Source organism: Panicum virgatum, chromosome 2K, assembly GCF_016808335.1.
Source record: "Panicum virgatum strain AP13 chromosome 2K, P.virgatum_v5, whole genome shotgun sequence".
In the NCBI taxonomy this organism is placed as follows: Eukaryota; Viridiplantae; Streptophyta; class Magnoliopsida; order Poales; family Poaceae; genus Panicum; species Panicum virgatum.
The window spans coordinates 5013096-5039771 of NC_053137.1; the positions used below are offsets into that span (position 1 = coordinate 5013096).

The following is a 26676-nucleotide window of genomic DNA, read 5'->3' on the forward strand; positions in this document are numbered from 1 at the left end:
CGTCCCCGTCCAGCTTCGATGACCCGCACTTGGATACACCGCTGATGCGCGGCATGCATGCGCTACCTCCACGACGCGCCATGACAGAGTCCACCTCTACCCAGCTGTTGCCGGCCTTGGCCGTCGACACGCGCAGCTCACCTGCGTGCGCCGTGGCGCCACGTGCGGACGTGCCGCAGGTGTGCGCACCCCGGGAACACGTGCGTGCGTTTGCCTTCGTCCTCGCCACGCCCTGGGCTCCGTACTTTCGCCTGCTTCGCAAGGTGCACACGCGCCTGACACCGATGCCATCGTCTCCGATCGTTCGCCAGGGCCAGGCAATAGCATGGCATGTCGCCGGCGGTTGCGCACCACATGTGTTCGCCGCTTTGCCTGCGAGGGACCGATGCTCAGGAATCTGCATGGCATTGGCAATACCTGCCGGCCTCTACTTTGATCAGTTCCACAATACAGATAGAACATGGTTGTGACTTGTGAGCCGTTATGGTGTACTGACCTTTACTGCACTCAAATTTGCTGCCTCGCAGTCGCGGATCGAAGATCGGACAGAAACCAGGAAGCTGTGGACAAAAAGGTACTACTTTCGATCTGAATTTGTGATAACCGGTGAACATTTGTGTTGGCGAGTTAATTTGGTGCTAAAATTGTGGACAAAAGGTACTTTGTCCTGAATTTATGGTAAAGGATTAACTTTCTTCAGTTTTGAAGAAAAACTGCAAAAAAGGAACTTCTCGCTGAATTGGTGTATTGCCCTCATTTTCACTAACCATGAGCAGAACATAATAGTTGCTCTGGCCACCACATCATCAGCTTTCCTCATCCTCACCAAATGTCTCCCTTCTCACCTCTCAAGTAAACCACAAGAAACCAGGACCGGAAGCCATGGCTCGTGGTGCTCTACTGCTTCTTGTCTTCCTTTTCGTCGGTGCGCCGGCGGTGGCGAAAGAGGAGATCAGATTGCCATCCCCGTCTACAGCGCACAAGGGCTCCTTCGAGCCAGAGGCGTACCGGGTGAAGTGGTACCTGAGGCCACCTTCTCCCCGCGGGAGCTCCGTCAAGCCGGAGGCGAAGTGGGACCCTCCTGCCTCGGCGGGTGCGGGGGAGCCGGCACGTGGCATCCATGTCGAGCCCGGGATGCTCTTCCTGCGGAAGAGCTTGTTTCCGGGGGCGATCCTGCCGGAAGGCACCAGGCTCGCCGGCCACGGCTTCCCGGCTCCCCGGAGGTTCATCTCCCGGGCGGCCGCCGACGCCGTCCCCTTCAGCTCCGACCAGCTCGACACCATCCTGAGGATGTTCAGGATCCCGCGTGGGTCGAGCAAGGCCGAGCAGGTCGCCGCCACGCTCCGGACCTGCGAGGAGGCGTCCCCGGAGCCTCACGCCTGCGCCACGTCGCAGCAAGCCGCGGCCGCCTTCGCCGCCAGCGCGCTGGGGACCGGCGAGCCGCGCGCCGTCGTCACCGTCGTCCACGGGGAGGAGGAGGCCGCCGCCGGCGCCAGGTACGTCGTGGCGCCGAACGGGGTCGCGCGCATCGGCGGCGGCGCAGCCGGCGTGGTGCCGTGCCACCCGATGCCCTACCCGTACATCGTCCACTACTGCCACCGGCCGGCCGGCGTGGAAGCGCTCCGCGTCGAGCTGATGGCGGCCGGCGCGGGCGCGACCGCGGTCGCGATGTGCCACGCCGACACGACGAGCTGGGACGCTGGCTACTTCCGGATGCTGAACGCGACGCGCGGGGAGGAGATCTGCCACTTGATGCCGCTCAACTACGTGCTCTGGCTGCCTGCTGCTGCCAATCTCCAGGGCACATATAGCAGGAAGCCAGGAAGTACTCGTGATTAATAAAAGATGAGAGGATTAACTGAGCTGAGTACCAGCTTGCTTGTGAAGTTTGTGCATGTCTTCCATCTGATGATCATCAAGAGGACAATCTCAAGTAAAATGTTTGTGACAAATAATTGTCCAACATGAATGACACAGAGATGCTTCAGACATGTGCATAATTTCAGATCATGTCTCTGCAAAGTTTGGTTACTACTAGTTTCCTGATTTTACAGTTTTCAGCCCTGCAATTCTTCGGTCAACAAAAAGCTGAAATCGCACTGTATCCATGTGAGCAGATATCTTGCTATGTTAAAGGATCAGATTATATGCTTCTTTTAGAGTCAAGTAGCCATGCCTAGCCGCCTAGGATGTGTCATTACTTTCGTAATGAGCTGCTCACTTTGTTGTTTTGTCAGTGATCTCTGTTTGTTACACCGATCAGTACTCCTTCCGTCTCAAAAGGAATACAACTTTCGCTTCCGAGAAGCCAAACAATTTAAATTTCAATCAAACTTATATAAAATACTACCTCCATCCATAAAAGAATGCAATTCTCGCTTTTTGATAACTAAAATAGGTTGAACTTTGATTAAAGTTATATAAAAAAGTAATAGAATTCGTGATATAAAATAAGTTTCATTAAATTAGAACATATTTTCATAATAAATTTATTTGGAGACATAAGCGCTAATACTTTTTACTAAAAATTTGGTCAAATTTGAACTAGTTTGACCGCGGAGAATCCTATAATCGCATTCTTTTATGGACGGAGGAAGTAGTATTAACATTTATATTACAAAATAGATATTATTAGATTAATTATGTAATATATTTTTATATTAAATCTATTTAGAGATATAAATATTTCTAATTTTATATAAATTTGGTTCAACTTTAAATTATTTGATTTCTTGGAAAACAAGAACTATTATATTTTTTTTGGGACGGATGGAGTATTCATCAAGCTACTGCATGATTTTTTTTTGAAACAAGACTAGTGCGTCTGTGCGTGATTAGCATGTGCGACAAGACTAATTATCATGTTAAGCATAGCATAATGAGCATCTTTGTTTAGCTTTGAGAAAAATTTGTGCTTGATTTGAATGCATTTGAATTTAATTTTGAATTGTTGATACATTTGAAACTCATGCTTTGTGAAGCAACTTGCATTTTTATTATTTGACTTATGTTGGGAGTCATTTTTATAAATTATTATTTTCAAAATCTAGAATTAAGGTGATTTTTACCGGATTTTAGGAATCCATGAAGCCAAACAGCTCAGTCGAAAAGGCCAAAAATAACATTCCGAGAAGAATTTTCATTTCAAATCTACAATAGTTTTTCTACCAATTCCAAGCAAAATGGGTTGCTCTTGATTTCTAGTATCAACACAAAAATTGGCATGATTTTTGAAGGCTTGGAAGATCAGTTTTGAAGAACGGAGTAAAGAGACAAGTTTTGTACAGAACCAGGATGTCAGTTGACTTTGTTTTTTGGAGTGTACAGAACCATGCATGTCAAATGTAATAGCCAAAATAAGTTCCCCATGTCCTGAGGAACTCATAGAAACAAACCACACTCGAAACCGTTGTCGGAGCCTCCGTCGGCGACCTCGCCGGTGAGCCTCGGCCGACGAGCGGACGGTGCGCGATCTACGGCCGGACAGTCCGCGAGTCATGACCTCCTAGACCGAGCCTCTGCACAAAACGCGTTCCCAGAATTTTCTACGGCGGACAGTCCGCGATTCACCACCGGACGGTCCGCCGTTCAATTCCAAATTTTACACAGAACCGATGCATTTTTGGAACTCATCCCGAGCTTGTACTGCGGACGGTCCGCCCTTCCGAACCGGACGGTCTGCGGGTATTGTAGCAGCATGATAGCAGACTTGTTTGTTTAAGTGCATAAGCATGCATCATCTTGTATAATTTGTATAAAATTGAATATAGCTCCGATTGATGTGAAACAAATTTTGTTGGTTTTGTCTTGATCTACTCTACCCGTTAAAAATACGTTTACACACAAAGTAATTATATTATTTTCTCAGTTTATTTAATATGTATTTATCATATAAATTGCATATTAATTCTCTGCTAGTCCAAAAATTATGAAACCAATTTTGCTAGCTTCCTTATGATGTGTGCTATCCATTAGATATGTTGTTTTGCATTAATTGCTTATAGATTGGTACAGTTTAATCTATGTTTGCTTAACACTAGTTAAATAGTATGATGTACAATAAATACATATGTGCCTCTAAAATTGTAAATCCAGTTTTGTTTACTTTACTCAAACTTTATCTACTGTCTAAAATTAATAACACCTATGAAATAATTATATGCTCTTGTAGTTTCTAATTTATTAATTAAGAGCTTGTTCTCTAGTTGAATGCATGGTTAATTAGTTTATGATGCTCTTTCTAAAATCATAAACCACTCTTGTTAATTACCTATGGCCATGATATGTTGTTGTAAATACTAGCTTTCATTAGATGTTTGTAGGAGGGTACAAATTTGAATATGTTGTTCTAGGATACAAATGAGTTACTTACTGTTAATTTATATGATGACTAGTAATACCATAACTAGTTTTATAGTATGGTCATGTTACAACTTGTCTTGTAAAGTATGTGTGCAAATGTGTGAGTAATTGTTTTGTATCTCCACCCTATGTAATGTTTGTGTGGCCTTATTTAACTCTTTGAATTGATTCCTTTATGATCTTGAATCATGTTAGCTTTTACCTCTCATAAATCATTGCATCTCATAAGTATATGCATTCATGACATCTTTTCTAATTCATCATAAGCATATGCACTGGCATTCTTTCTAATTCATGCATTTATCTCCTTTCCTAGAGGATGACGTTTCGGAGAGTCGCGGTTGTGGAGTAACAAGGCAGGCACCTATGTATCTCAAACCTTACTTTTGAATCCTTAATTTGCTATTATAAAGTATTGCTTGTGCATGGGCTTAATCCTATCTAGCCATGTGATTTGTGTAGAACCCGCTTGTAACGTCCCGCCTTCCCGAGGCCGGGCCCGCTTACATCTGACAGCTTTCTAGGACATAGACTGCCCTCACGGACCAACACATGTCTTTTCTGTACACTTTGTCCTCACTCGTGCGCACCCGGGAATAACTTCCAGGTCGGTCACCCATCCCCAAATTGCTCCGGGCCAAGCACGCTTAACCTCGGAGTTTTTTGGAGACCGGCTTCCGGAAAAGAAGTTACAATTTATTGGTATGAGTATCCTAGGATTAAGCCCTGGGCCGGGGTGTCACACCGCTCGGCATGTTTCCCTTATAGCTCTAGAACAACTATACTAGGTAAAGTATGTATGCTTAGACTTCTTGAATTAATTTGCCTAGCCATGCTTAGCTTACGGTAGAAGTCGAGAGATGGCAAGATCACCATCACTCACGAGCTATAGAGTGTTTGCTTAAATATACTTGAGTAGATGAGAAAGATTAAAACATGAGCAAGATAGATCGAGACTTGAGCAAGTGTGGTAGGGCCATGTTGGAAGTGGAATCCAAATGGTTTAGACTTGCTTGAGTTGGTTAAGGACCGATGCGTCATCGCTGTGATACTTGAGCACTTTTCCGTACAAGCCACATACTTTATAATGAGATGGTAAGCTAAGTACCATACGCGCACCATACGCGCACCCTTCACTGAGCGGATTCGGCGCGGTTTGTGATGGGGTGTAGTCGGCGGTTCCGTTGCACCTGTCCATCCCATCCGTTCGTCTCAACGTTGGGGATGGGTATGCGAACGGTTGACACGTGAATCATTGCTTACGGATCGACGGGTCGTATGGCCTATGGTCTCGTGTCGTGTGGGAAAAGTTGTACACCCCTGCAGGGTTTATAATCTATTGTAATAGCCGCGCTCTCGGACATTGAGCACGCTCTTGTACTTTGACTTTAACAAAGAGTTTCGTGAAGGACTTATGGAAGATTGAGCTCATAATTATATAATCACTTTACTTATACAATTGTATTGGTGCTTGATATAGAAATATTAGATGCCATGTCTTTTGCTACCCGATGGCGGCGTACCCGTTCATGGTCCACTGACCACTTCTGCCACCGGCCGGCCGGCGCGGAGGCGCTCCGCGTCTAGCTGCTGACGACGGCAGCAGGCAGCTCAGGGAGAGGGCAGGGCGATCGCGATGTGGCAGGCCGACACGACGGGCTGGGACGATGGGTTCTTCTGCATTTCGCCACTTCGTGCCGCTCAACTACGTGCTGTGGCTGCCGGCAGCCGCTCCGTCGTATGGCGCGTAACAGGATGGAGTAGTGCTTAATAAAACAGAGTAGCAGCAGCCTGCCTATGAAGTTTGTACGGCAGCCATCTTGATGATAATCAGATGATGATCGATCATCAAGAGGACAATATCAAGTCCTCAATAAATAATTATCCAACATTCATCTGCTTCAGATGTACTTAATTTTTTCTTGAATGACACTCACAACTAACACTGCATTACCTCTGCATATGCAGTTGCCTGCACATGTACAGTTGCAGGAGCCCTTTAACCGAACTGTGGAGAGTGAAGAAAAACGAAAACTTAGCTTAAGCACATTATTTCACCACCTATTTTCAGTTACTATATATGATTGGTGTTGCCAGTCCATGATATGCTAACCTCAAGCTGAAGGTTCTGTGTGCCCTGGCCAGATGTAATCGCAGCATTTTTTTTTTTTGAAAGATCCTAAGCCTTACGGTTCGGCATGCTCCGTCAGTAATTCTGCAGTTTGGGGAGGCATTACCACACAAATAAAACTGTCAGCTGGATTAGTCAACGATAGATCAGATTTTATCCCTATCCCTGCATTTTGATGATAGCTTTGTTGTTTAAGGGTCAAATTGATGGTTAGCCATAGGACGTATGGTTGATCACATTATCTTTTCAGATTACCACAGCCAACATTCTCAGTTCAAACTCATTCCACTTCTTTACTATGATGTGACAGAGAGATCAAGGTTCTCATATCCGCGAGTCACGGCGAATCGATTAGATTTAACCTTGCAAGGTGGACCTAACACACACGTCATATATAGGCCCCGTCGGACCCTACGTGGCAACCCTTCACATATGCACACCGAAGAACCGAACTGCCCTGCGACCCGGGACTGCTAGCCCCACCGATACCATCGAAGGGTCAGCCATGAGTTTGAATACTAGCTCCACTGGTGAATACAGTATCAAGTCCGGCTACCGGTGCACACATGGTACTGAGCTTACCGGTTTCGACTACCTCCTACTTCCGGCATGTGGTTAGTACTGTTCAATCCTCGATCAGTAGTGCCAACAACGGTACGGTCCTCAATCGACACAGGCGGAGGCTCACTTTCCATAACTTCCAGGTCCATAACCAATCCATCTCCGCCCGGTCTCCAATTTTCCTTTCTTTTTCTCAAAGATTCGACCTGTATACTAGTAGAGCGACTGAGGAAACCTAGGGATCATGCATCTAAGGTTCCAATCAACTCCTAGAAACATAAATGCACAGTAAATAACTAAATATATAACAAATATTGAATACTGAAATTAAGGGTTATACACCGGGGCTTGCCTTGCAGGTCAGCGGGGTTAGCGACTTCTAGATCTGGCTTGACGGCTGCTTCGGTTTGCGGTTCTCCTGCTTGCGGCTCCTGGATCGGCTCAACGACCAACTCGTAAACGGCTTCGCTCGTGACGTCTACACGTATGAAAAAGGATGCCATGCAATAATTAAAATGGTGCAATGAAATGACACAAGCGTTCACGATGAAATGATAACACCGAAAGAAAATTTATTTGGCAGCGCAAAAAGGAAAAACTGCGGCTAAGAGCAAAACATGTGCAGGAACTCAACTTTCCGACATGACTAAATCACCAAACTTTACTAGCATGAAAATACATTGATAACACATGCAAGAAAAATTTATTAACAATTATTGAGAAAAGAAAACATTTACTTTGCTACTAGCTACAATAAATCGAACATAAAAGGATTTGCAAAACACGCAAACCTTTTACCCAAGGAAAATTTTCAGTGAACTATACGTACAAAAAGTAATTTACTGAATAAATTTCATAATTTTTAGAGCAATAGAACAACTGGTAATAAATAAACAAGGTTAAACACAAACTGAATTTTTTTAGCAGGGGCAAAAGTGATATTTACCAAGCACAAGTATTTTTCTTCTGAAGATATTTATTTTAGAAACCTAACAAAAATTATTTTGCATTTTTCTCATTTTTCTATAATTTTGTACATAATCTTGAAGTTTTCAGCCAAAAGATAATAAATAAAACATTAAAAGAAAAAGGGGGGCGGCTGACAGCCGGGCCCCACATGTAAGGGAGCCTAGGCCCGCTCCCCTCCCCTACTTCGCCCGAGCACGGCCTGGCGCAGAGGTGGCGGCGGCGCTGCCGCCCGCCTGCGGCTCGCCGGTGGCGGCCTGGCCCAACTTCGCGGCGGCAAGGCCGCGGCCAGGGCACGTGCGGGGCAGCGCAAGGGCGCACACAGGGAAGTCCGCGGCGGTGCCATGGCAGAGGCGGGGCGGCCCACGGCGTTCCCCGCCGGCGGGGGCTAGCCGGCGGCGCTGCGGCGCTGGCTCGCGGCCAGGGCGGCCTACCGGCCCCAGGGCGCGCGGCGGCAGCCAGCGGCCCCGGGGCGCGCGGCGGCGGCCAGAGCGCCCGCGGCAGCGCGACGGTGAGCCAGCGGCGGCGGCGGCGGTTTCCGCGAGGGAAAAGGTCGGGGAGGAGGAGGAGAAGGCAAGGAACCTCACCGTGCACTCGAATCGAGCTAAGGAGGGCCGAGAGAGGAAGTTCGACGGGAGGGGCGGAGCTCCGGCGACGGCAATGGCGGCCGGCGGTCTGCGGGCGTGATTCCGGCCGAGGAATGGTGAAATCGGACTCAGAGAGGGGCGGTGGAGGTGGAAGGTGAGGTTAAACGGCTTGGGGTGCGAGCAATCGAAGCGGAGCGGCGAGGGTGGTCGGCACGGCGGCCGGCGATGGCTCTGCTCGAGCTCGGCTCGACCCGTGCGCGAGGAAGGAGAAGGGGACGGGAACGAGAAGTATCCAGGCTCGTGAACGGATAAGGGCGACGCAGTGAGAAGGGCGAGGATCGCCGGCGCGTGCGACGCGTGGAGTCGCCGGCGGTCGTCGCGGTATGGGCGCCGAACACAGTGGCGAACAGGGAATCAACAGTGGAGTTTCAACGAATTTTGACCCAACTTTGACCAGCTAAAGCTCAAATTTTCACATTGGCACTCGAAATTTGGTTAAAATAAAAGTTGTAGAGGACAAGATGAGCTACAACTTTGCTTTTTTGCAAAAATTGATTCGAAGCTCGGATTAAGGAGAAAAACGTGATCGAACGCGGCTAAACAATGTTTTACCACGCGAACTCGATTAACGCTAATGACCGTGATTATCCCAGATTAGCAATTAAGCACGATATTAACGTCAAAACTAACACCGGGGTGTTACAGCCTTCCCCCCTTAAAGGAATCTCGCCCCGAGATTCAAGCATAACGGAAAATATAGGACAAGAAGGTTCAGGTGTGAAGTACCTTGATGAGAGCTTAGGAAATCAAGATACTTGGCTTTAAGAAATTCCTCTTGCTCCCAAGTAGCTTCATCTTCGGAGTGATTACTCCATTGAACTTTGTAGAATCGATTGGTTGTGCGACGAGTAACTCGATCCTTGCGATCAAATATCTTGATTGGATGCTCAGGATAAGTGAGATCAGATTCTAATTGAATGGTGTCACTATCAATAGCTTCAGTTGGAACTCTCAGACACTTCTTGAGTTGCGATACATGGAAGATGCTATGAATTGCCGAAAACTTTGTTGGAAGATTCAACCGATAAGCTACAGGACCACACCTCTCCACAATTGGGTATGGACCAATGTAGCGGGGAGCTAGTTTTCCTTTTACTCCAAATCTTTGCACGCCTTTCCAAGGTGATACTTTTAAATAGACATGGTCACCAACTTCAAAAACAAGTGGATCACGCCGTTTATCCGCATAACTCTTGTAACGGGACTGTGCAATCTTCAAGTTCTCTTGAATAAGATGAACTTGTTCTTCGGCTTCTTTAACCATGTCAGGTCCAAAAATAGTCCTCTCTCCAACTTCGGACCAATTCAGAGGAGTACGGCATCGACGACCGTATAAAGATTCGAATGGTGCCATTTTTATGCTTCCTTGATAGCTATTGTTATAAGAAAATTCAGCTAATGGCAAGCATTCATCCCACTTCTGCGTGTAGGCTAAAACACATGCGCGGAGCATATCTTCTAAAATCTGATTAATTCTCTCTGTTTGGCCATCTGTTTGAGGGTGATAAGTTGAGCTGCGGATCAATCGAGTTCCTAAACAAGTATGCAATTGTTCCCAGAAGCGAGCAACAAACTGGGTCCCTCGATCTGATATGATAGTCTTTGGCACTCCATGTAAACATAGGATGCGATCCATATACAACTCGGCATACTTCTTTGCTCGATAGATTGTTTTAACTGGAAGAAAATGTGCGGATTTGGTCAGGCGGTCTACAATGACCCAGATCGAATCATAACCCTTTTGAGTTCGAGGTAAACCAACAATGAAATCCATGCTGATGTCTTCCCATTTCCATTCAGGAATACTCAAGGGTTGCAACATTCCAGCTGGCCTAAGATGACTAGCTTTAACCCTACGACAGATGTCACACTCTGACACATACTTGGCAATCTCTCTTTTCATCCGAGTCCACCAAAACTGTTGTTTCAGGTCTTGATACATCTTGTTGCTACCAGGATGAATTGATAGTCGAGAGGTATGAGCTTCATCAAGAATTTGCTTTCTGAGCTCAAAATCTTTAGGCACCACTAATCGGTTCTTAAACCATAACACATTCTCACTATCTTGGTGGAAACAACTTACTTTCGGATCTCCTTCTGATAATCTCCTCTGAATTTCCTTTATTCCTTTATCTTTCTTTTGTGCTGTGATGATTAGATCACGAAGAGCACGAGTGAGTTCTAGATGGGCCAGTGTGCCATAGGGTACAATGCTCAAGTTTAGCTTTTCCATTTCAAAGCAAAGAGACTCCCTTAATGGTATAGCTGAGATGCAATGACAGTGAGCTTTGCGACTTAGCGCATCTGCAACTACATTTGCTTTACCCGGATGATAATGCACTTCAAGTTCATAATCCTTGATCAGTTCCAACCATCGCCTTTGGCGCATGTTCAAATCAGGTTGAGTAAAAAGATACTTAAGACTCTTGTGGTCAGTGTAGATGCGACAAGGACTACCCAAGAGATAATGCCGCCATATCTTCAGAGCATGAGCTATAGCAGCTAATTCCAAATCATGAGTTGGGTAGTTTTCCTCGTCCCGTTTGAGTGACCTAGATGCATATGCAATCACTCGGTTCTCCTGGATCAAGACACAACCAATACCAGTACCAGATGCATCACAGTATATGTCAAATGGTTTTGATGTATCGGGTTGAGCCAGGATAGGTGCATAAGTTAAAAACTTTTTCAGAGTTTGAAAAGCCTATTCACATTTGTCATTCCAATGAAACTTGACACCTTTCTTGAGTAGCTCGGTCATAGGCTTAGCAATTTTTGAAAAATCTGGGATAAATCGACGATAATACCCAGCTAATCCTAGAAAGCTGCGAATTTCCTTAACTGATGTTGGAGCCTCCCAATCCAACACATCTTGAACTTTTTCTGGATCAACTGAAATACCCTCTGCAGATATGACATGGCCTAAGAAAGGAACTTCTTTAAGCCAAAATTCACATTTGCTGAATTTTGCATACAACTTGTGCTCTCGTAAACGTTGAAGAACAATATGAAGGTGTTTGGCATGCTCTTCTTCATTCTTGGAGTATATCAGGATGTCATCAATGAATACCACAATAAATTTGTCCAACTCAGGCATGAAGACAGAATTCATAAGATACATGAAGTAAGCTGGAGCATTAGTCAATCCAAAAGACATGACTAGGTACTCAAATAAACCATAGCGAGTAGAGAAAGCAGTCTTTGGAATGTCCTGAGGTCTGATCTTTATTTGATGATAACCGGATCGAAGATCTATCTTAGAAAATACCTTAGCTCCGGCTAACTGATCAAAGAGAATGTCAATGCGAGGCAATGGGTATTTATTCTTGATGGTAACTGCATTTAGAGGCCAGTAATCAACACATAACCTCAAACTTTGGTCTTTCTTTTTCACAAATAAAGCTGGGCATCCCCATGGTGATGAACTCGGACGGATGAAACCCTTATTCAGTAGGTCCTGCAATTGTACCTTCAGTTCTGCCAATTCATTTGGCGGCATCCGATATGGCCTTCTAGAGATAGGTGCTGTACCCGGTTGGAGTTCAATAACAAACTCAACATCCCGATTAGGTGGCAGTCCAGGTAAATCCTCTGGAAAGACATCTGAATAATCGCACACTACAGGTATCTCCTCTAAGCTTTTACCCTCCAATTTATTTATGGTTGTATTGTGTGCCTTGTACTTGGTCAAAGGTAACACCGTAGAACCATGTGCACGTGAATTGATATGAACAGCATGCGCCTGAGTATCCAATACAACTTCATGCGCCTTCATCCAATTCATACCCAATATGATATCAATCCCTTGATGTGGGAGAATGATAAAATTGGTCGGAAAGATTCTCCCAGCCAAGTTGATTGGTACCTTTCTTGCCATTTGATTTGTGATTATTTGACCACCTAGGGATTGAATTTTATATGAAGTGGTCATGCAATCAATTTTCAATCCGTGCCTATCTGCACAAGCCTTACTAAGAAATGTATGCGAAGCACCAGAGTCGAATAGAATCCTAATTGGATGATCATTGAGGGAAAATATATCCGCCATCACGTGTTCCCCTTCTGGCACGTCCTCACAAGTGGTGTAACTCACACAACCATCTTTAATATCAGGCACCTTCTTTTTCTTATTGGTTTTGCTAGAGCCTTTTCTCGGCTTGGGTGGAGTGTAACAGATATCCTCCGAGTGATGGCAACCCTCGACTAGGTGATGCTTGCATGGATCAGGGTGGGAGCGAAAAACATGTTGCAATACGGGTTCCTTTTGCTCCAACTGTGGAGGAGCCACAAGTTCAGACACCCCCTGTTGTAGTTGATATTGAGTTTGAGAAAAGCTAGTGGGCACCAGGCGTAGGCGTTGCACAACATTCCCAGAAGTCCCAATAGGTGATTTCTTCCTCTTTTTCGCCTTTTCATGCTTCAGCATCACATCTTCTTGGAGGATAGCTTTACTGACCAAGTCACTATAGCTGGTAAATGTTCTCACTGCTAAACGCATGAGTAACTCAGTATTTAACCCTTTCTGGAAACAATCTTGCTTCTTTTCATCGGTATCTACGTGATGTGCAGCATATTGTGCAAGATGTTTGAAAATGTTGGCATATTCCATCACTGATCTGTTCTCTTGTTTCAAATTTAGAAACTCCTCCACTTTCACTTTTATGAAACCTTCTGGAATATAATGTGCCCTAAAAATCTCTCTAAACTCTGACTAGGGAATCTGTCTCTCTGTTGGTTGCATAGCTAAATGATTGGCCCACCATATCTTTGCCGGGCCTCTCAGCTGTTGCGCGGCAAAGGCAGCCTTGTCCACTTCCATGCAATTAAGAATACCAAACTTGTCCTCCATGGTGCGAATCCAAGCATCTGCCTCAAGGGGATCTTCGACCTTGTGGAACAGAGGTGGTTGGGTGGCAAGAAAACCGACGTATTTAGTTTCTACTGGTGGTGCTTGTCGACCTCTGCCAGCATTGCTTTGCACTAGTTGCCTCAATAATTCGGTCTGCTCATTGCGGTCGGCGATAAGAGTCGCAATAGCCTGAGTCAAGGATGAAGACGGTGGTGGCTGTGCTCCTTGACCCTTATTTCCACGGTTAGCAGTGTTGTTATTGCCCATCTGCAAAAGCACCATCCCTTGGTTAGCCATTCCGCTATCGGGACTAATCCATGCAATAAGAATGTGCATAATTAATATGAACACACAGCATGAATCGTTCCCTTCGCGCTATAGTTCACCAAGAGAACAAAATGGTTTGCTTCAATTGAAACCACATCTAAATGGGTTGAACAGCAGGTTGGTAACTCGTCTAGCTGTAACGTTGCAGTCTTAAGGTTGCACAAATATTAACTACGAAGCGACCAACCAACTCGAATATGCAAGATGCATGCACGTTCTATCGTTCTCACCCAAACAATTACCAATTATGGTATACGAAGACGACTAGTGGCACAATTACGTACTCTCCCTATATATACTAGTCGTTCCTACGATCAAGGATTCATAACGTGCTAACGTAGTTAGTGTTCCTGCAAACAAACCAAGACAACAAGAGATAGATATAAATATCCATTTCTGGACCCTTCGTGCCAGCACACACGAACGGCCCCCATGTGTCCTACGCCACACGGGTAACGCATATGCAGTTTCCCACATATTCACACATACATTACCATCCACTATAGAGATGGCACCCAAACGTTCAACGCTGAATGGGCAGCGCTGCATACGTTACCGAAGCAACGTATTCACTTCCCGTACAAATCGCCTTACGGAACATCCAAGGGTACACGTGTCCCAAGGTACACGGTTATGACCAACTGCATAACGAGTCTTCACCTCGTAACATTGCCTTACGAGATGTCACAATCACACGGTAAGAAATCCGCACTCCATATCTGGCGGCAGATAGCCACAGGCTCGTTTGAATTGAGCCTTATCACCTCCTCGTATGCTCAACATACGGGACCCGAGCACGTATGAAACACGTGGGCTATTCTAAGGACTATCAGAATACTCACCTTGCTTACCTCAGCGTAGGTGCGTCGTTACATAATAGTAGTTGTGCATAAAAGTAAGGTTTAACGAGAAGTAAATGCTGGAAATACTGGAATAAAATAGATACTTAGATGCCACCTAACTTATAGAACATAATTAGGGCATACGAACTATCTACTCTATTCCTTAGCGCATCTAACGTCAACTTTTCGAAAACCCGAAATTTTTGTAAAACAAAGTTTACTTAACGTAGTTAAGTACGCCAGTAATCACACCCCAGTGCAATTAGCTCTGATGCCAGCTGTCACAGGACAGTCCAAATAATACAATCAAGTGCAATAATTAACACTTAAACTCAAACCAGAATTAACACTCAGACCGCCTGCTGTAACCAGGATCGATTACACAGGAACTCTCGCCTAAAGACGAGCACAGATGATTACCCGCAACAAACACGTTCAAAGACATTTACAACCTGAGTTACAACGAAAGTACCAACTTAAACTACAAAAAGAGCTTACAAGCCAGCTTTACAAATCAAACCTCAGAGTTCAACCGCAGCGGAAACTAATTTAGAGTTAAAAACATGCTTTAAAACAATACGATAGATAACGTCGCAGACAAAGATGAGCTTCACACCTTGCCCACTGATGTGAGGCTCACCTGCCCGAACTTCATGGAGAAGACGGGACCCACTCGACCGACCAACCCGGAGGAAGTGGTTGACCGATCCATGAGGCGCAGATCTCCTTGGAGTCCTCCGGAATGCAACCTGCTAAAATATATGGCAACAACAAGCCTGAGTATTCTAATACTCAGCAAGACTTACCCGTCCATGGGTATACTTAGCCCAATAACTAGACATGAAAAACTTTTTGGCTCTGGAGTTTGTTTTGCTGAAAAGCTACTAGTACTGGATCCTTACTTGCAATATTTTAGCTCAATTTAAGTTTATCAGGTACCAACTAGATTTGCCTAAACATCTAGAGCATACATGGTTGATCACATTATCTTTTTAGATTACCACAGCCAACATTCTCAGTTCAAACTCGTTCCACTTCTTTACTACAATGTGACAGAGAGATCAAGGTTCTCATATCCGCGAGTCACGGCGAATCAATTCGATTTAACCTTGCAAGGTGGACCTAACACACACGTCACATATAGGCCCCATCGGACCCTACGTGGCAACCCTTCACATATGCACACCGAATAACCGAACTGCCCTGCGACCCGGGACTGCTAGCCCCACCGATACCATCGAAGGGTCAGCCATGAGTTTGTATACTAGCTCCACTGGTGAAGACAGTATCAAGTCCGGCTACCGGTGCACATATGGTACTGAGCTTACCGGTTTCGACTACCTCCTACTTCCGGCATGTGGTTAGTACTGTTCAATCCTCGATCGGTAGTGCCAACAACGGTACAGTCCTCAATCGACACAGGCGGAGGCTCACTTTCCATAACTTCCATATCCATAATCAATCCATCTCAGCCCGGTCTCCATTTTTCCTTTCTTTTTCTCAAAGATTCAATCTCCAGTAACTTTTTCATAAGTAACACGACCTATACCTCGCGAGTGACAGGAATCACTCGTCTTCTACTGAATCCTAATTAAGCATTGCAGTACTAACGACCTGTATACTAGTAGAGCGACTGAGGAAACCTAGGGATCATGCATCTAAGGTTCCAATCAACTCCTAGAAACATAAATGCACAGTAAATATATAACAAATATTGAATACTGAAATTAAGGGTTATGCACCGGGGCTTGGCTTGCAGGTCAGCGGGGTTAGCGACTTCTGGATCTGGCTTGACAGCTGCTTCGGTTTGCGGTTCTCCTGCTTGCGGCTCCTGGATCGGCTCAACGACCAACTCGTAGACGGCTTCGCTCGTGACGTCTACACGTATGAAAAAGGATGCCATGCAATAATTAAAATGGTGCAATGAAATGACACAAGCGTTCATGATGAAATGATAACACCGAAAGAAAATTTATTTGGCGGCGCAAAAAGGAAAAACTGCGGCTAAGAGCAAAACACGTGCAGGAACTCAACTTGCCGACATGACTAAATCACAAAACTTTACTAGCATGAAAATACATTGATAACACATGCAAGAAAAATTTATTAACATTTATTGAGAAAAGAAAACATTTACTTTGCTACTAGCTACAATAAATCCAACATAAAAGGATTTGCAACACACGCAAATCTTTTACCCAAGGAAATTTTTCAGTGAACTATACGTACAAAAAGTAATTTACTGAATAAATTTCATAATTTTTAGAGCAATAGAACAACCAGTAATAAATAAACTAGGTTAAACACAAACTGATTTTTTTAGCAGGGGTAAAAGTGACATTTACCAAGCACAAGTATTTTTCTTCTGAAGAAATTGATTTTAGAAACCTAACAAAAATTATTTTGCATTTTTCTCATTTTTCTATAATTTTCTACATAATCTTTAAGTTTTCAGCCAAAAGATAATAAATAAAACAATAAAAGAAAACGGGGGGCTGACAGCCGGGCCCCACATGTAAGGGAGCCCAGGCCCGCTCCCCTCCCCTGCTTCAGCCGCGCACGGCCTGGCGCAGAGGTGGCGGCGGCGCTGCCGCCCGCCCGCGGCTCGCCGGCGACTGCCTGGCCCGACTGCGCGGCGGCAAGGCCGCGGCCAGGGCACGTGCGGGGCAGGGCGCGTGCGGGGCAGCGCAAGGACGCACGCAGGGAAGTCCGCGGCGGCGCCATGGTAGAGGCGGGGCGGCGCACGGCGTTCCCCGCCGGCGGCACTGCGGCGCTGGCTCGCGGCTAGGGCGGCCTACCGGCCCCGGGGCGCGCGGCTGCGGCCCGCGGCCCCGCGCAGGGCGGCCCCGCAGAGGTGCGCGCGGCGGCGCGACGGTGAGCCGGCGGCGGTGGCAGCGGTTTCCGCGGGGGAAAAGGTCGGGGAGGAGGAGGAGAAGGCAAGGAACCTCACCGTGCACTCGAATCGAGCTAAGGAGGGCCGAGAGAGGAAGTTCGACGGGAGGGGCGGAGCTCCGGCGACGGCAATGGCGGCCGGCGGTCTGCGGGCGTGATTCCGGCCGAGGAACGGCGAAATCGGACTCAGAGAGGGGCGGTGGAGGTGGAAGGCGAGGTTAAACGGCTTGGGGTGCGAGCAATCGAAGCGGAGCGGCGAGGGTGGTCGGCACGGCGGCCGGCGATGGCTCTGCTCAAGCTCAGCTCGACCCATGCGCGAGGAAGGAGAAGGGGATGGGAACGAGAAGTATCCTGGCTCGTGAACGGATAAGGGCGACGCAGTGCGAAGGGCGAGGATCGCCGGCTAAACAATGTTTTACCACGCGAACTCGATTAATGCTAATGACCGTGATTAACCCAGATTAGCGATTAAGCACGATATTAACATCAAAACTAACACCGGGGTGTTACAATAGCGTATTGATAAATCTCTTTATTTGGGTTCTATCTGTTAAAAATTTTATATGAGCTCTGTAAGCACCATCTTACTATTTTTGAGTGTCATCCAGCATGAATGCTGAAATTTAGCTATTTCTTTACATAGGGGTATCAATATAGTGACCGTTGTACTCCCCTGATGGTCACATTCATTCTTTAATAGATCATCTCTTGCTTTCAATGCACATTACAGGGGAGTATCTATCTTAACTGTCTCATATTTCTCCCCCTTGAAATGTGGCTTGAACTTTTCTGCCACAATTTTGAAAACTATTCACAACTTTTGTGAATGAGGAAACTTTAATTACTTACTTTATCCACATGATTACGTCATGTAGAACAAAGTAATTCTAAGTTCGTATGGGAGTATTTTTTACTCATTTCACTTTAAGAACTCAACAGAGTCCTTTATTTCATATGACAGTTCTTTTTCCTCATTTCACTTTAAGGACTCAACATAGTCCTTTATTTAAAACCTTTTGCAAGCCACGCTCGCATATCATTCTCATCTTGAGGTTCGTATGTAACATTTCATTTTTTTTAAACTCATTGAGTGCTTAATCACTATGACACAATCGAAGTGCCCGACCAATTCTAGAATAGTTTAAGAGCTACTCCAAAACTTTTCTCCCAGTGTGGGATAAACCAGCACATGAGTCATCACAACTTTCTCCCGCCATGAAGGATTAGCACTATGCCAACTTTACCCCATCATGCGGGTATTATTTCATACTTTTGGTTCATATCAAATTCAGAAATAAATCTGAATATTCCATGACACACATGCTTAATCCGACGTTGGTCAAATTAAACATGTATGACTTATCACAACTTTGACTGAACTCAAAATAAATTCTTTTTGATAGAAAGTACATAAGAGACATTTCTCAAACTAAACTCTTATTACTCTATCTTCTTTTCTTGGATCAATATCCATGAGTACTTTTTTCTTTTAAGCCATTCTTTTACAGAGAATACATTTTCTGATGCAATGACTTTCTTTCTTTCTTTCTTTCTTTCTGAGTCACAAGTACCCAGTTCATTTTCTTTTGTCCCTTCAAGAAGGACTACATGCAAAACTTTGTCTGAAAAGATAATAATCAAAACTTTAAGTTCTATTCTATATCACCGTTGGGCAGAAATAGAATAAAACATCTTTCCTCTACATTAAAATCGCATCACCGTTGGGCAGAAACAGAATTAATGTATGGAAAACACAATTAACTTTGAAACCATATATCTGTTCCTCAAAATTAAATTCTTCAGATGGTTCGAATTTAATTAGAGGATGATTAACATTATTGCAGCGGAAAAAATAAAATACATTTCTTTACTTTAACAGTAGTTCTTTATATATTCTCTGAAAAACGTCACTTTGATGCAACATTTGCAAAAGATTTTAAACTTTAAGCTATGACTCATAAAATTATAATATTGTTATCATCAACGTTGGTCAGAAAATAACAATACTATAATTAACTTTAAATTTCTCTTCTTTGAGAATTTTCTTTATGATTCTTTTTCTAAGGACAAACCAATGCTCAGCTTTGAGACTTCAATTGGCAAAATGATGCCAAAACTTAACTTTAACTTAAGACAGCAGAAGCTTTTTTGAGACTTTAATCTTTAAATGTGTCTTTGACCCACAGGGAAAAACTCATTTAAGACCTTTAAACTATTCTTCCAATTAAATCTTCTCGTTGGTTCCGACTTAATTGAAAGATAACATCATTGTAGCAGCGGAAAAAAATTTCTTTATAGTCACAATATTTTGTGCTCAGTTTCTCTCTAAACAATTTATCTCGTTGGTTCAAAATTGAATAGAGGTAAAACTTACTCAAAGTAGGCTCTTTGATCATGCTCTTAAAAAAAATTCTCCCGTTGGTTTGAATTAAAATTAAGAGTAACAACTTTAAAACTTTGCAGCAGAAACAAGTAAAATTCTATGTCCAGAGGCATTACTGTGCTCTTTTATTCTCTTAATCAATATACACGTTGGTGCAAAGTTGAATGGAGAACAAACTGGGAGCAAAACGATCTAAAAATCATTCAAAATGCCTCTGGAAAAAATGAAGATACAAAATTTTCGTTCACTATGTATTCGGCCCGGCTTCCCAGCTCGGCCCAAGGCCTGCTACGCTCGGCGCTCGGCCCGGCAGCCTCTTGCGCGTGGCCCGTGAGGCTACTCGGCCCACTTCCGCACCCGCCTGGGACTGAACGCAGCCCGGTAGCGCCGGGCGCTGCCGGCCGTCCATCACGATGGACGGCTGTCCGCCGATCTCGCAGGAACAAACCCCGCCGGCCAGCTCCTTCTCGTTGGAAACCTAATCCCATTTTCTCGGGCCCGACCGGCGGTGCCGCCGTCGGCGGCTCTCTCGCCGGCGCGGTCGAGCGCCGCTGAGCTCGGCTCGGCGCCATGGCGCCGCCGTGCGTAGGCCGGCGACTTTTCTTCTCTCCTCCCCCTTTCCGTCCGCAGCGCACAGACGCGCGCACGGAGCGGTGTCCGCTTGTGGCGGCCAGAGGAAAGCATCGGTGCCGCCGCGGTGCCTCTCGTCGGTGCGCGCGTTCGCCCGTGGGTGAGCGCGCCGCGGTTGAGCGGCCGTGCGGTGGTGCTTGAGCCCAAGCTCGAGCTCTCGCGCTTGTGAAGCGGCGGCTCGGGTCCTTCACCGCGCGACAGCGGTCATGCACCGGTGAGCCCGACGCCTCTGGTGCTCTTCCGCCCGACCTCGACCGGCGGTGGTGGCGGTGGTGTGACCCAGGTGAGTCCCGCCGCACCTTTTTCTTTTCCTAGGGTTAGGGTTTGACTTCTATTCTTCGATTTGCATCGAAATCTCTCTGTTTTCTTTCGATTCGAGGTCGAATCCAACTTCCCCATCTCGATCTACTCGCTAGAGTAGGCTCCGATGCCAATGTTATAATCTATAGATCGCCTAGGAGTAGATCAGAGGGTTGAAACATTTAACCGTGGAGAAAAACCTTGCTGGTACCTGCCGTTGCCACCTGCCATAGCGCCACTGCAGACGTCGAAGTCCGTCGGAGTAGAGGTGTAGTGGCGGCGTGGAGCAGAGGCGGCTCGTCGCGGTGCGATTGCCGGAACTGGTGGCAGCTTCCCGTCGCTTCAGCGCCTCCCTCTCAAATCGGTCTAGGGTTAGGACGGTGGCAATAGTGGCGGCGACGAACCTCGTGTCACGAGCCACCAACCCCACCTCTCTATTTTATATGGCACTGCGCGATGGGGGCCCACCAGCCGTGTTGGGCTGGGCGTCCCCGATCAGGACGCGAGTCAAGGGCCCAGTTGGCCGTTGGGCCAACTGGTGGAGATCAATCCAACAAGCTGATCTTGGTTGTGGTGTGTTTTGTGTCATTCAAAGATGCAGGTGGGGCATTGGTTGTGGGGGTTGATTGATGTAGAAGTTTGGTTATGGCTGACAGTAGTTTTGCTATTTCCGCGTTATATTATGATGATATTAACATTGTGAAATTACAGCCTAAATGCCAGAGCTTCAATTGGGATCAATGTTCAAATCTACAGGATGCTTGGAAGCAACACTTTGATTGGAAACAAAATATTACATTGGATTGGCATCAATGTTCAAATCTGTAGACTGTAGGATGCTTGTAACTATGTGGATGTCTTCTCTGTTATTACGATCAGTTCCTTCTGTTTTCTAGTCACTTAAATTATATGGATGCTTAGGAATTCTTATGTGCTTCCTATCCAGCTAGTTTCTGTAATCGCAGCAGCAAGTGTTGAGTTGACATTCTCAGAAAGATCCATCATCAGCCCCAATGTAAGGCTGAACATCGCATTTTAGTTGGTTTCAACTTTCTACTGAAAATAGGAGTGTCTGACGCTGCAATGCATAGCTTATCTGAACTCTGAACTACGAGCGCTCGAAACACTCAGCCTATCACGCTCTCGATCCACCGTCCACCGTGACCCTGCGTTGCAGGCGGCTTGGAGCAGGAGGCAGCCGGGTGCCGGCGGAGGCGGAGGCGGAGGCGGCGATGTGGTTCACCGGCGACCGCGCGCATCTCCGGTCCGCCGAGGCCGGCCACCGGCGGGCCATGTCCTTCCCCGCTGCCCAGGGCCACGGACGCTTTGCCCAGAGCTAATGGAACGCGCTTCTCGATGAAGTGGCGAGGCCTCCGGCGTCGTTCGGTCGGTGGACACTCCGGTGTAGCGCCACCGCAGCTCCCGCGCTGGCAGGCAAGTGGGGAGGACGACTGAGTCCTTTGCATGTGCAAACTTTGGTTGATCTGGACCGTACGTGCTCAATCCAACGATCCAACGGACGGAAGGGACTAAGGGGGTGGACGGTATTTGAAACACCGTCCACCCCCGGTCGGCATTTGTTTTACCGTCCGCCCTGGCCGTCGCCACGGCGCCACCTCCACCGTGGCTCGCCGGAGCGTCGCCGCGCCGGACTGCCGATCTGGGACGACCTCCCGTGTTCTGTCTCGCTTCACGGCGACCGAAAGCGACGAGAAGCCTCCGGGGGCGTGGTCATCGGTCACCAGCCTCCTGCTCGCCGAGGGCGCGACACGAGACGTCGTCGGCGACGCCGGCCGGTCTGGTTCTTCTGGGAGGGCCTACGCTCTCCACCTGCCCCGGTGTGGAGGATTAGCTCGTGCGCGAGAGCCGCGGGGTGTGCGCCGCCGCCAGCCATGGGAACACAGACGCGTCGTCCCCGTTCCTCTTTGACGCGTGCTGCGTGCACTGGACACGCCGACACACGGTATCCGCCACCTCCACGACGCCATAGCGGAGTCCATCCTGCTGTTCCCGGCGTGCGCCGAGGAACCGAGGAAGTGGGGGCTTCATCCCCGGTGACGGCTTGCGCGCATCTCCGGCGTGAAGCCGGGCGGCCGGCCACTTCCTTGCTCGGGCCCATGGATGCTTTGCCCAATTCCCAGAGCTAATCCGGCGAGCTTCTTTAATTCTCTAGAATAATGACTCGTGGCTATCAACGTCGTTGATCGGCGGACATTCGCCGCCGCGCCACCGGCCTCAAGCAGTCCCGACGTCCAATGCAGCGCCATCCGCGCGCTGCCAGACGACTGGCGAGGACGACCAAGTCCCTACCTAGGCAAAGCATGCATGATCTGGACCGTACAAGTGCTCGATTCAACGGACAGAAGGACCCAAGGGTATTTGAAATACAGTCCACCCGCGGTTCGCATTTGGCACGCCGTCCGCCCCTGGTCGGTGACTCAGCGCAGCGGCGCTGCCTCTGCCGCGTGTCGTGGCTCGCCGGAGAGCCGCCGCGCCGGCCTGCCACTCGGGGACGAGTTCCCGTGTTCTCCGGGGGCGATGAGCGCCGTCCTCCCGAAGCTCGTCGCCCTGCTGAGGCTGGAAGCAAGGGAGACTTCAGATTCATCGAGGGAGCGCAGGAAGAAGATAAAGTTTCACGTTCCTAGGAGACGATCTCTCCAGCTGATGCAAGGCTCCTTGGAGGTCGCGATTGACGGAGTTGCAAGAGGATATTTACATGTCGAGGCTTCTGGTCTGCCGAAGCCGGTCATCCTTGCCCGGGGGCGGCCGGCAGGGAGACGGACGCGTTGCCCAGAGCTCATCGGGCGAGCTTCTCTTGAGGAGTGAAGCGGCGAGGCCTCCTGCCGTCCGGCGTCGTCGATCGGCGTGCACTCGCCACCAAGGCTGAGCGCTACCGCCGCCGCGGGCCACGCCATCCGGCCTCCAGCGTCGCGCCGCGCGCTGCAGACGACCGACGAGAACGATGGATGGAGTCCCTGGCTGTTGAAACCTCACATGATCTGGACCACACGTGCTCCATCCAACGGCTGCCAGGACCCAAGGGGGGCGGACGGTATTTGAAATACCGTCCCCCCCGGTCGGCAATTGTTTCCACCGTCCGCCCCTGGTCGTCCCCGCGGCACCGCCTCCGCTGCATGACGTGGCTCACCGGAGCGCCGCCGCGCCGTCCTGCCAGCCTGGGATGATTCCCCGTGTCCTTCCTCGCCTCGCCGCGACCTCGAGCGACGAGAGCCTCCGGGGGAACGTGGTCACTGGTCACCAGCTCCCTGCTCGCCGGGTGCGACACGACGTCGTCGGCGACGCTCGCCGACCTGGTTCTTCTGGGAGGGTCTCCGCTCTCCAACGGCGGATCCGACGTGGAGGATTAGCTCGTGCGCGAGGCCCGCGAGGTGTGGGCCGCCACCAGCCATGGGAACATGACGCGTCGTCCCCGTCCAGCTTCGATGACCCGCACTTGGATACGCCGCTGATGCGCGGCATGCATGCGCTACCTCCACGACGCGCTATGACAGAGTCCACCTCTACCAAGCTGTTGCCGGCCTTGGCCCGCGCGCAGCTCACCTGCGTGCGCCGTGGCGCCACGTGCGGACGTGCCGCAGGTGTGCGCACCCCGGGAACACGCGCGTGCGTTTGCCTTCGTCCTCGCCACGCCCTGGCCTGCGGTTGCCAGGGCCAGGCAATAGCATGGCATGTCGCCGGCGGTTGCGCACCACATGTGTTCGCCGCTTTGCCTGCGAGGGACCGATGCTCAGGAATCTGCATGGCATTGGCAATACCTGCCGGCCTCTACTTTGATCAGTTCCACAATACAGATAGAACATGGTTGTGACTTGTGAGCCGTTATGGTGTACTGACCTTTACTGCACTCAAATTTGCTGCCTCGCAGTCGCGGATCGAAGATCGGACAGAAACCAGGAAGCTGTGGACAAAAAGGTACTACTTTCGATCTGAATTTGTGGTAACCGGTGAACATTTGTGTTGGCGAGTTAATTTGGTGCTAAAATTGTGGACAAAAAGGTACTTTGTGCTGAATTTATGGTAAAGGATTAACTTTCTTCAGTTTTGAAGAAAAACTGCAAAAAAGGAACTTCTCGCTGAATTGGTGTATTGCCCTCATTTTCACTAACCATGAGCAGAACATAATAGTTGCTCTGGCCACCACATCATCAGCTTTCCTCATCCAGAACCGGAAGCCATGGCTCGTGGTGCTCTACTGCTTCTTGTCTCCCTTTTCGTCGGTGCGCCGGCGGCGGCGAAAGAGGAGATCAGATTGCCATCCCCGTCTACAGCGCACAAGGGCTCCTTCGAGCCAGAGGCGTACCGGGTGAAGTGGTACCTGAGGCCACCTTCTCCCCGCGGGAGCTCCGTCAAGCCGGAGGCGAAGTGGGACCCTCCTGCCTCGGCGGGTGCGGGGGAGCCGGCACGTGGCATCCATGTCGAGCCCGGGATGCTCTTCCTGCGGAAGAGCTTGTTTCCGGGGGCGATCCTGCCGGAAGGCACTAGGCTCGCCGGCCACGGCTTCCCGGCTCCCCGGAGGTTCATCACCCGGGCGGCCGCCGACGCCGTCCCCTTCAGCTCCGACCAGCTCGACACCATCCTGAGGATGTTCAGGATCCCGCGTGGGTCGAGCAAGGCCGATCAGGTCGCCGCCACGCTCCGGACCTGCGAGGAGGCGTCCCCGGAGCCTCACGCCTGCGCCACGTCGCAGCAAGCCGCGGCCGCCTTCGCCGCCAGCGCGCTGGGGACCGGCGAGCCGCGCGCCGTCGTCACCGTCGTCCACGGGGAGGAGGAGGCCGCCGCCGGCGCCAGGTACGTCGTGGCGCCGAACGGGGTCGCGCGCATCGGCGGCGGCGCAGCCGGCGTGGTGCCGTGCCACCCGATGCCCTACCCGTACATCGTCCACTACTGCCACCGGCCGGCCGGCGTGGAAGCGCTCCGCGTCGAGCTGACGGCGGCCGGCGCGGGCGCGACCGCGGTCGCGATGTGCCACGCCGACACGACGAGCTGGGACGCTGGCTACTTCCGGATGCTGAACGCGACGCGCGGGGAGGAGATCTGCCACTTGATGCCGCTCAACTACGTGCTCTGGCTGCCTGCTGCTGCCAATCTCCAGGGCACATATAGCAGGAAGCCAGGAAGTACTCGTGATTAATAAAAGATGAGAGGATTAACTGAGCTGAGTACCAGCTTGCTTGTGAAGTTTGTGCATGTCTTCCATCTGATGATCATCAAGAGGACAATCTCAAGTAAAATGTTTGTGACAAATAATTGTCCAACATGAATGACACAGAGATGCTTCAGACATGTGCATAATTTGACAAGATCTTAGTAATGGGCATGGTCTAGTGGTCACTTGACAGCTTAATTTGACTTTTAATTTTTTAGCTCAAAATTATATAGAATTAGAGTCCATCCCTTTTAGATTCGGAAACATATAATCTAAATCTTCGTGAAAACCCATGCAAACTATGACAAAAAAGTCATCTAAATTCACGAAAAAATCACACATGTAGATGATATGATGATACACAATCTTAAAAAATATCTTGTCTAAACTCGACTTCGTTTGTGAGATATAAAAATAAAATTTGTTATTTTTATATCTCAAACAAAGTCGAGTTTGGATAGTATATTTTACAAGGTTGTGTATCATCATATCATCTACATATGTGATTTTTTGTGAATTTAGATGACTTTTTTTGTCATGATTTGCACGGGTTTTCATGAAGGCTGTGGTTTCCACCCGATACGTTCCCTTTAGGTTCGGCCATTATATAGGCAAAATT

General features: G+C 48.2%; 2 protein-coding genes across 2 annotated transcripts; both read left to right on the forward strand.

The window, feature by feature from the left end:
* Positions 1–26203, forward strand: LOC120662408 (BURP domain-containing protein 4-like). Its single transcript, XM_039941562.1, has 2 exons — positions 1–892; positions 25096–26203. Exons 1-2 carry the CDS (start codon positions 883–885, stop codon positions 26040–26042), a joined length of 957 nt encoding a protein of 318 aa, XP_039797496.1. The 5' UTR covers positions 1–882; the 3' UTR covers positions 26043–26203.
* LOC120662419 (BURP domain-containing protein 4-like) lies at positions 905–2000 on the forward strand. Its single transcript, XM_039941569.1, has one exon. It carries the CDS (start codon positions 1135–1137, stop codon positions 1837–1839), a length of 705 nt encoding a protein of 234 aa, XP_039797503.1. The 5' UTR covers positions 905–1134; the 3' UTR covers positions 1840–2000.
* Positions 26204–26676: the final 473 nt, after the last annotated feature.

Bases quoted from the DNA above. Each gene is read 5' to 3' on its own strand.
- LOC120662419 (XM_039941569.1), top strand. From the start codon at position 1,135: ATGCTCTTCCTGCGGAAGAGCTTGTTTCCGGGGGCGATCCTGCCGGAA.